The sequence below is a fragment of the Phaethon lepturus genome, unplaced genomic scaffold (genome assembly GCF_000687285.1).
Source record: "Phaethon lepturus isolate BGI_N335 unplaced genomic scaffold, ASM68728v1 scaffold13982, whole genome shotgun sequence".
Lineage (NCBI taxonomy): Eukaryota > Metazoa > Chordata > Aves > Phaethontiformes > Phaethontidae > Phaethon > Phaethon lepturus.
Window position 1 is genome coordinate 10147 of NW_010521309.1, and position 11182 is coordinate 21328.

The 11182-nt window shown below is 40.3% G+C and overlaps 1 protein-coding gene across 1 annotated transcript in view; it reads left to right on the forward strand.

Annotated features, from left to right (window-relative positions):
- The window catches only part of BEGAIN (brain-enriched guanylate kinase-associated), a 20871-nt gene extending 9994 nt beyond the window's left edge, over positions 1-10877 (forward strand). The window contains exons 2-4 of the mRNA XM_010281478.1: positions 2495-2602; positions 6132-6215; positions 9504-10877. Of these exons, the coding sequence (XP_010279780.1) occupies positions 2495-2602; positions 6132-6215; positions 9504-10877 (1566 nt within the window). The remainder of the gene's footprint in view (positions 1-2494; positions 2603-6131; positions 6216-9503) is intronic.
- Positions 10878-11182: the final 305 nt, after the last annotated feature.

An 11182-nucleotide genomic window follows, 5' to 3' on the forward strand; every position in this document is an offset into this window, starting at 1 on the left:
TGAAGCAAATTTTACAGTTCAACAAATATAAAATATTTTTTAAAGTCACACTTGGTCAGATACAAAGTCTGGAAAAAATCAGCCCAAAAGTTATCATAACTGAAATAAAATGAGACCATAATTCTGTCAGATTCAGCATTGCTCAATACAATTGAAAGTACTGCTTCCAAAGCCTGAATTTGCTGCTCTTTTAGGTTTCTGTCTGCTGAAGACTATAAATCCTTGATCAGATTATCTTTCCTGAACTGTAAAATATATTGAGTCAAGTTCATTTTGGTTAAGCAAGAGCAACACTTATTGAAACCAGAGACTTAGACCAAAAGGGGGTCCTACAAATCAGCTGCCCTGGCATTGACAACTACATGTCATATAAGAATTGATAAAATCTTCACTACAAATGATTATTTGGAAGATTAAGTCTGTACTGAGTAGACCTGAATCCTTCAAAAATGTGGAATGACTTGGAAAATTGAAGGGACACTTTTTTTTCCAGGTACTTAGGTAGTTGGAGATGGCAATATAGCACTTGTCTACCTCATTACACAGCTAAATACCTTTGAAAATGTAATCTTCAGTCATACTCTCAACGGAGACAGATTTTTAGAAGTGCACAGATGTCCAAGAGGTTTAGAAAGTGTCTAGTTGTTTAGCTCACAATAAAATCAGTAAGAGTTAAGGGCCTGATATAAAACCACATTAATCTGCCTAATAAAAAAACCACAGCCCTTAATATCACAGAATCATAGGCTCATAGAATGGTTTGTGTTGGAAGGGACCTTGAAGATCATGTAGTTCCAACCCCCCTGCCATAAGCAGGGACACCTTCCACTAGACCAGGCTGCTCAAATCCCCATGCAACCTGGCCTTGAAAACTTCCAGAGATGGGGATCATGTCTCTTGTTAAAAATCAGTGAGGTTGGAGCTCTTGCAAGCTCTCAAAGCTATGCTTTGGCTTTCCTTCATATAGTCCCCAGGCAGCTAGCAGGATTATCTGATCAATGGGAACAAGGACAGGAGAGGTGTCAAGCCTGAACCAGCCTCCAGGCACAGCTGGGCTGTCAGGACGGAGGTCTTGCAGCAGCAGGGGACAGATGGTCCATAGAAAAGCTGTCATGAAAATAGGCCAGTCCAGACCTTCACAAAGACACCTCAGTTATATCTGTGCTGTTTATAGCAAGCTGTGGGTTTGTTTAGACCATTTGAGAAGGTGTTTTTCTTTAAATAGCAGCTTAGGATGAGAGTTGCCACTTCCAATTTAATCACCCTTCTTTAATATAGCCTGGTGCTTTGCAGCTGGATAATTAACCTTGATATTCGTTCAGACTTCAAAACGCACAACTCCCATTGCTGTCAATTAGCTGACAATGCTGAGTGTGTGTTGATGGAAGATTTTTGTGTGACCCTGGCAATATGGCATTTGGGAAATTTCAGTAGCTAATACAATCAACCTGCTGGAGAAAGTCCTTCACACATTAACATTTTTAGAATGGGAAGTGAGATTGTGTGTTTGTCATTGGATTGAGTTTGCAGAAGAGAACAGATGTACATTAAAATTTATCCTACTTTCTGTTCTTATTGCAATGCTGCTTTCTAAAAGATCCCTCCAGGTAATTAGCAAACCTTCTTGATACCATGGTTCAGTACAGCTCTGAGCACAAGGAAGATGCCTTGATCTCAGCTGGAGCATTTAGAAGCTACCATACTCTTTAATGCTAACGTAAGGCTGGAGGCAGGGCTATAAATAATTGTTACTAAATAATTTTTGATATAGGAGGTGATGCAATAAACACTGCAGTATGAAAATGGGACACAGTATGGGAAGGGACAGTGGCACTTTACTTTTTCTGTTGATTTCTTTGCATTTATAATAAAGAGTTTCAGCCTACTGGGAACAAGATTAAATTAGTGGGCAGCAAGAAGTTTGAATCAGACTATTTTCCAGTTATCCCACAGTGGGTGACATTCTGCTAATGAGTTTAACCCTGCAATCAGGCAAATATCCGTCTTGACAAATGAACAACCTCACTCAGGCCTTTTAAAGCAGCCAGCACCATCAACAGCTAAAAAGAAATTGGCTCAAACACTGCTACGTTCTTTTTTAAATATTGTTCTCCCTCCCCAATGAGAATGGGAGTTAATGGCATAAGTGAAACATTCTTGTAGCAAAAGCCAAGAGCAGCCCAAGTCCCTTCCAGGTTGGAAAACCTGCCTTGTGACGAAGAAGGAATAGCTGATGCTTAATTGAATGCTTTTGCACAGGCTAGCTAAAGCCTTTTGTGAAGGCTTCCTAACGTGAGCTCAATTCGACCTCAATATTTTCAGAGTACTTTGCCTCATCTGCTGAGTGAAAATAGCAAAAAAAGGGGAGGGAAGGGGGAAGAAATATTGGTTTGTTGTGCTCTTCCCTGGATTTGAGAATGACATCAACCTTTGGGCCTTTTTCTGAAATATTCTGACAGTAGATAAAATACTGACTACTCCATTTTCTACACAGGGTCAACATTACGAAGAGGAAAAACGGGCTTTGAGCCATGAAATAATTGCACTCAATAATCACTTAATAGAGGCCAAGGTGACAATAGATAAGTTGTCAGAAGACAATGTAAGTATTTAATTATGGATACATCTTGAGATTATATTCAGAAAGAAATTAAGCCATGCACTTCCCATTAAATTATAAAGTAATTTCTCATTGTTTACGTAAAATGTATCTGTCACCTTGACAGTTAAAATTCATGTTTGATTGTTCCCATCATTTTGTAAATTCAGTTCTCCTTAAGCTATGGGGTTGGGGTGAGACTCTTCATTGATATTTTTTCCTTATGTCTAACCTAAAACTGATGAAAAAAAAATTCTAGGAAGCGGCAATATTCCCACATTGATTTTGCCATCGGTTTCAGTCTAGTACAGCAAACTGGTGGAAGCACGTGCTCAGAGCTATTGCACGGACACATGTATGCAGTGAGGATTCATCACAAAGATTTTAGGCACAGTGTAGGGCCCTACATTTCCTGCAGTTCCTCTGATCTTTCAGTCTTTGCTCACTGAAATGGGGTGCCCAGCACAAGCGAGCTCTACCGGCGGGAGGTAGGATTGACCCAACCTGGTCGCTCAGATAATTGCAGGGAGCGGGAGCCAGGTTTTCCCCTGCTGTGGTTCGTGTGTAACCATTTACCTACCTCTGCGTGGAACGAAACAGGGAACACCTCTGGCGATTTTCACCCTGCGTCTCATTAAACGCTGCTGAAAACTGGCATGCGTACTGCAGCTGGCAACCAAGCTCATTAAACCCTTCCAGGGACAAATCTAAAAAGACAGCAAAGAAAGGAAGACGGCAGGCATTTAGTTCATTATTGTGCCATTCCTTAGACGCTTAATAAAAAATTCATCTACAGAAAACATGTTTCTGTTAGCACTTATTTTTCAGCATCTTGCATTCAATCTTCCCATATTTCATATGAACTCTTAATCATAACAGGGAGCATTTGATCCCATTAATGTGCCTGTTGGTGTGAATTGTGCCTATGCGATGAATAGCTTTCCAACGGAAACAAAGAGTTCGCAGTCTGACCCCTTGCTTTTATAGAAAGTGGTCAAACAACAGTTACTTCGTAACTTTGACAGCTGCAACTGATGGAAAATGGTAAATGCAATGGGCTACATTTAGGTTTTAGAAGCACAGGTATACATCCAGAATAGTTCAGCTGAAATCAGTGGAGTTATATCAGATTTAAAATACAGAGGAAAAAAATTGTAAAACTCTCCCAATAAGTATACATGCATTGACACTACTGCATGGAGTCAGGTTCGAGCCCACATTTGAAGAAGTGTTTTCAATATTCATAGTTTTTAAAAGGCAGCTTAGACTGGACTGGAGTTCAGAGTACTCTTCTTCCAAGAACTATTCTGAACTACTTTGAACATTAGAGTATAGTCCAGAAGCCTCAAATAACAGTACCCCTTCTTCATACTTGAGATCTACTTATAGACAAAATTGTGCCCTTATTTATGTAGCATCACTAATGAATGGTTAAATTCATTAATGAAAGGTTAAATTCCAAATTTTAAAATAAAGAACTCTGAAACAAACCGTTCATATTATACCTAATAAGTAGAGACTGTGTTAAACTGAAGAATCCTACACGGGGAGAACACATTTTTGTCTTGCCAATGTTACTTCCTTGAATCCCTTATTATTATTCCCTTATTCTTCTGACAGATATGTAAAATGATGTTTTTGATGCAAAAACATGTTTTAGACTATGGGAAACACTTTTAGCATTAATTGCCAAAAAGCTCTATTGTTCTAGTTGCCACAGATGTGGCTAGTTTCCATTCAGATAAACATTAAAGGACAGAAAGTCACTCCAGTCCCATGGCATGTCCCAGCATGTTGAGGACGAAGTACACGTTGCACATTTCACTTACATGTACTTTTTCTGTAGTAATTTTTGAAGCTGCTAAAAATAAGTGTCAGAAAAGCTTTTTGTGCTCTCCATGACAACCACTTCACAGAGACAGAGGCACACAGCTTTTGAAGAAAGGATTAGGTTCTGGAGCGATTTCATTTTTGTGTGCCTAGTAATGCCATATGGGACTGGGAGTACTTGTCTGTGCTATAGATTGTGCAGCAATATATTATGTGATTAATGTGCATGTAACATGTCAGAATCACGCAAACATGCAACAGATTTTGCTTCTAAATTGCATTCTTGGATTCCTACTGTTTGCATCTGTTTTCAAGAATAAAAGTAGTGTGTACTAATATAAAATTTAAGATCTACATAAATGAATGTACCTCCCCAGTACATTTAAGGCAGAAGTAGCTTGTATAAAAGCTCACAGAGACACAAAAATCCCTACAAACCGAGTATCTAAAGGCCCTTGAATATGAAGAGATAATGAACTAATGGTCATAGGAAAACTACATTTACAACCCCACGCCTCACAGACTCCCCAGGAACATCTTGTTGCACCTGTTATTACAGAACACCTTTAAAATGGAATTTCAAAACAGAGGGAATTTCCAACTTTCCTTTTCATAGAAAAATTCTTTATCAGTTTTTAAAAGAACAAGTGGAACAGTAAAAATCTGCATGCAATAAAACTAAAACATTAATGCCAGAGAAAATCCAAATCATTTCAGTATTCAACACTTTTTCTCTATAAAAATTTTCTAATTTTTACAGATTAACACAGCCTAGTGTCCATAGTACCTTTACGCTTTGTCTATCTCTCTTATCTAAGCCCACCTACAATGTCAACTTCTGTTTTTAGTGGCACCTAGATCAGGAAAAGCAATATACAACTCTTACCTCCAGTGACACAAAGATATTGGTTGAAGGGTACAATTACACAGTCATGTGTGCTAAATTAAATTTAGATGAAGGGCAAAACTATGTACTGAATTTTCTCATTATATAGGCTGTGGGAGCCATTCAATACAAAAATAGTGTAAGAAAAAGGCTTGTTTAAATTCTCTTTTTCCCTGTGTGGAATTCCTGTAGTCATTTCTTACCCAGTAAAAATATCCTGTTCTACAGCATCAAATATTTGCAGTGAGATTTAATATATTTGTATAGCTGCATTCTGCAAGATATGAAAGGAGCCAGGAACCCACATAAGCAGACAAAGGCCTTCTTTTTAAAAAACAATACAATGTATATTTCTGCAATGAATTTCTCCCACAGTCTTATAAGATTATTTAAACACTTTCTAAAATAGCATCTTAGTGCTGATCTGGAAAATACTCAGTAAAAATTGTCTGTTCTTAAGTTTTCTATTTGCTTAAAAGATCATGTTTATTGTAGCCTTCATGTCACCATGCATGTTCACAGTATAAAGTCCAGTTCCTAATGGTAAGTATACATCTTTTGCAATGCAGACTACTGTTCTCTAGTAACAGCTCTCGAAATTTTCTTTTTAGTAATTTTATCAGCCTTCATGGAGCAAAGGGGCAAACATCTCAGGACCGTGCAAGAAACATGGAATCTTAATGTATTTAAAAGTTAAAGTATGCTCCAAATTTCCCCAAAGTCAATTTTTAAAAGATTGCTCAGGCATGGGAGAAAGGCTGAAAGCCACAAGCTATTTGCAACCTTTAAAAAACAGGCTATTTTTTGTTTTTCTAGGAGCTCTATAGGAAGGACTGCAATTTAGCTGCTCAGTTGCTCCAGTGCAGCAAGAATTACGACAGGGCACATAAACTTTCGGAGGTAATGTGACCGAACTTGGTGAATATTCAAAGAAATAAATATTTTATGGAAAAGAGGTTATTTTACGTGTATCAATTCCAGAACTTGTTTGCCCTTAAGGCTTTGATTTCCGCCCCCTCCTCCTTTAAGCAAGAGGAGGGCTCTTGCTTAATATACCAGTGCGCCTGCTGGTATTCTGTGCAGCTGAGGGAAGTGCTGACAAAATCACAGCTAGTGCTGGAACTTGGAGGTACTCCCTTCCCCGAAACCTCTACTCTCCGGTAGAATGGGCCTGTGCTGATCACATGAAAAATAATGGTTTTAGTAAAACCAACATGCTGAGAGCTCTAGACCGCAAAATGCTGGGGGGAGGTAGCGGCGGGGGGAGAGCAGGGAAGGGACAAGCTTCAGGCATCGGGGATTCTGATATAATCAATTTTCCTCCTGAAGCTATTTTCCAGTCCAGCTAATTTCTAAACCTGAATTTTAAAAAGGACTGACAGAACAAATGACTCTTTTCTAAAGCAACCAGAGCACTGAATGGTTGATTTCCAAAGTGTAAACTTTAATTAATAATCCTCACTTCCAAGTAAACTAGGCTTGAGAAACAGACTCTTTAAAGGGGAGGCAAATATTATCTCTAGTGAACAAGACTGTCTTTAGGGATTCAGGACCTACACAAAGCAATAGCACCTTCCTCGTGTATTGCTTTGGGGAAGGTTATGGAGAAAAGAGACTTCCCTTCATCAGTCCCATCAGGTTAATGTCCCTCCAAATGGTCTCTCCTGTGCAATTCTCCGACAGAATAACGTAAAATTGAATGTGGAATGTTTAAACCATTTCTAAGCCAGTAAGACTGCTTCAGAGCATTGAACAACCCTGGTAAATAAGGATAGAGGAAGACTCTCCTGTCAAATGGACAATGATTTTCTGGAACTGAGACAGAACTTCCAAATTAACCATTATCCTGGTCCTGTTATTTTTTCCTACTAACTGACTCCCCTTAAGAATTCGTATCCAGGAGTTATCATGACATTACTTACACTTGAAAGCATCCTACCTGTTAGCAAGAATTAGGACCTTAAAAGTATTTAGTGGTTCACTTGCAGAAAACTATCACAAATGTGGAATCTCCCCACAGTTCCCCAGTCTGCCATACACTCAATTAAACAGGCAAAGTCTCCACTCATAAGTCCAAGTATTTATTAATTTAGCAAGTGTGAATGTGCTGTCACACCCAATAAATTCCTTACAAATGCAAAATTGCCTGACACAGTATTGTATATTATCCAGAAGCCTAAACTATAGTACAATATAGTAATGTGACAGCAATATCATTTCAGTAATTCCGGTTTCCAATGCAATGCCCAGAAAATAATGTTCTTTTTCTTAATACATTTCATAATCTAAATAATGTATATAAAATAGATCAAACAGTGGTGTTACAGGATCCTAAAATAATAGCTGCCCCATACAGCAGTTTCACATTACATGAACTGTATTTCTTTTCCTCATAGCTGTGGCAATTTACAGCAAACGTATTTTACAACCTGTTTATTCAATCTTTGTTGCATCTGTACTTACTGTGACTAATATTGCTGTCTGCCAGCAGATTGGCAATATCATACTCTTTATTTCCAATGGAAGACATATGAGCTAATTAACAACATAATGATTAATCCAAAATATCCTGGAAGGTCTGTTGGTTGAAAAAACAGTCATCCTACTCCACATTAACAAGAATGCCATTTCACAACATGCCATACTTGGAATACATTGAGTTTTGGGGATTAAATCAACTTCTAAAACTTCCCAGTGAAGCTAAAAGAGGAACTCCGTTTCTTATACAGTGTGAGATCATTACAAGGAGCAGGCATCTTGAATTTCTCTTCCCTAAAATAGAGGGGACAGGGGGGACTACACCACTTCAGTATTTGTAGGGTTCTCTCCTCTAGAGAAACAAAGTTAAGGAGGGGGTGTGATCGGTAGGGCTATAAGGGTAACCACTGATTATGTGGCAAAGAGAAACTTGATTTCTAGTTATAAAAAAAAAGCACTGAATAAATCAGAGTTCAGCCAAGCATTCAGGGGCTAAATTCTTAAGTGGTGTAAATCAGCATGGATATCAAAGGAGCTATCACAGTTACAAACTCAAAACTTAGTCCAAACATGAGTTCTTGTGATTTCCAGTAAGAAATACTGAGAGACAACCATCAGGCAGCACCCTCTCACAGCCCTGCCCCATCATTGATAGAGATCTGCAATGAGCAATGCAGATAAAACCTGACTGGCAAGCACGCTTGGTGATACCTGCGCGGGCGTTACCTACCAGGCTTTTGAGCCGCAGCGAGGAATGCGGGCTCTCAGTATCTTCTGGTCCCTGCGATAGAGTGGCAGGTGGAACCACCACCCACAGAGCTGATCCTGACTTCTCCAAAAACTATACGATCCCTGATGCATAACAGACATATTGATTAATTCTGACTACTCTGTCACAGGAATCATAGTGTAAATTCAGGTCTTAGCTCTTATTTCTGCCAGTGTAGTAAACGAGAAAAGCGGTCAGTGGCTGCTGGAAGAGGGGAGCATGTTGAGGCTTATGTTGATCTGACAAGCGGTGTTCGAGTGCTGGGCCAAGGTAGTGGGTTTGATTTGCTTCTTCCCAGCACAGGAACACTCCTGTCACAGCAGCCTTTGCTTAAAGCTATTGCTTTAAGTCTCAGTGAAACCAACTTTCCTGCCTCTCCGAACAGTATTGTTTATCAAATGCGATGCTGAAGGGCAGGGGCCAATTTGGCACAAAGTTGGAGGCAAGACAAGCTTAAAGAAAGGGAAAAGAAGAACAGAATAGGTCTGATCTCTTCCTCCTCTTTCCTCAGCCCAGCAGAGACCTCCGCACCCCCCACTCCAACTGCAAATCACACCCATGCCCTCCTCCTGGAAAGCGTTGTTGTAGGCTGCAATTCCCTACCTGCCCTTTTAAGATCGTTGTTTACTACTACTATTTTTTACATCATTCTTATCCAACCTCAATTAACTTGGAAGGAAACATTTCTGTTTCACAGCGTTTTCCATGAGGGCAACCCAATTAAGATTTCCAAATGTTAATAAATGAAAGTCACTGGATTATGTTTGTTTTCGGAAATGCGCAAAGATTGTGGCCACCACATTAGTCAAAGAAGCGTTCACAGTGAGCTGTGCAATGTCATAAGCAGCACTCATCTATCAATGCTGTATAAACCCAAGCAGACACCAGTATTGACATGCACCTTTTTCTCCTGTCCCCTTTGCCATCTCTTTATGTTACAGTTGCCATCTGACTTTCAGGAAAGAGTCAGCATCCATCTGGAAAAACACGGGTGCAGCCTTTCTGTCCCCTTGTGCCACACATCTTATGCTGATACCATACCCACTTGCGTCATTGCCAAAGTACTGGAAAAACCAGATCCAAACAGTTTGTCTTCACACTTGTCAAGCCCATCTACAAGGGATCTCAACTTTCAGGACTCTGCTGGAAAACTCGGACAAAGACCCCAGTACAAGTCGGACATCTACTGCAGCGACACCGCCCTTTACTGCCCCGAGGAGAGGAGGAGGGAGAGAAGGCAGAGTGTGGACACGCAAGTGAAAGACGTGGGGTTCCTGCGGTCCCAGAACTCCACGGACAGCACCGTCGAAGAAGACGGTTTCCATTCCAGCTTCTCTCATGAAGCCTTCCCAGAGTACATTACCTCTCTGCCGACCTCCAGCTCCTATTCCAGCTTCAGTGTCACATCTGAGGAGAAGGAGAACGCCCAAGCCAACACTCTGACAGCCTCTCAGCAAGCGATCTACATGAGTAACCGAGACGAACTGTTTGAAAGAAAGTCACCTGCAGGTTATGAGCATCAGGGAAGTCCTAGGTTTGCCAAGTCCAAACCTGGGCAGCACATGGAGCTTGCCGAAGACAATGAGAACTCACCCACTTTTACTAGGACTCTGCCTCCTTATGCAAACGAGCCTTTTCATTTCTCAGCCATAACACCACAGCAGGCTTTAGCGAATCAGAAAATGAGGAACGAGTGCAGGAGCACCCACCTTTCAGAAGAAGATTTGCCTGGGCGATGGAGGCAATTGAGCGTGGAGGACATTGGTGCGTACTCTTACAGGAACACTGGCAGGCTGTCGCCCTGTAGTTTTTCAGAGCAGTACTACAGCAGCCCTATTAAGAAGGGAGACAGTCGAACAAGCCCCATCTATGCTAGTTACAAAGCAGATAGCTGCTCAGAGGGAGACGATGTCTGCCAAAGCAGACTTGTGGATTCTTGCTTCCTGAGAACAGACAGTGGCCTGAATATCGACATCAGCACTAGCTGTAAACAGGACAAATTGCCCCCTTACAAAACAAAAGAATCAAGAGACCAAAAAAATGAAAGGATCACCGTCCAGTTATGCAGTAGCAAAAACATCGAAAATAGCCCGGTATTGAAAAGGGAATACGTGGACGTGAGCCCCAACAGCTCAGCAGAGTCCCTCAATCAGAGTTCAGTGGAGGCTTCAGAAATCCACCAGTCTTCCATGGAGCAAGGAAGCCATTCGGGTATTCACAGCAAACAGCAGCAGTTTCAACGGACTGGGAGTACTGGTTTGAGTCGGAAGGACAGCCTTACAAAAGCACAATTATACGGAACCCTTCTGAACTAGGCATCTTCCAAAACGGCAATAAGACAACGAACAAAAGGAAGCAAACAGCATTTGATACTTCTAGTGAACCATAAGGTTCTAAGAAACAGGATTATTATAAAATATATATTCATAATGGTACTATATGTTTAAAACAAAATCTCTTCAAAAATGTTATACAGCACTTTTCACTTAACATCCTTTCCACATGGGAGACTGTCCCCTCCCCTCTTTTATAAACCTGAAATATTTTTATAAACAAAATTGTATTTATTAGACTATCCTAAACTATTTGAGCAGAATTCTTTTCCCTTCAAGCAGGTTTC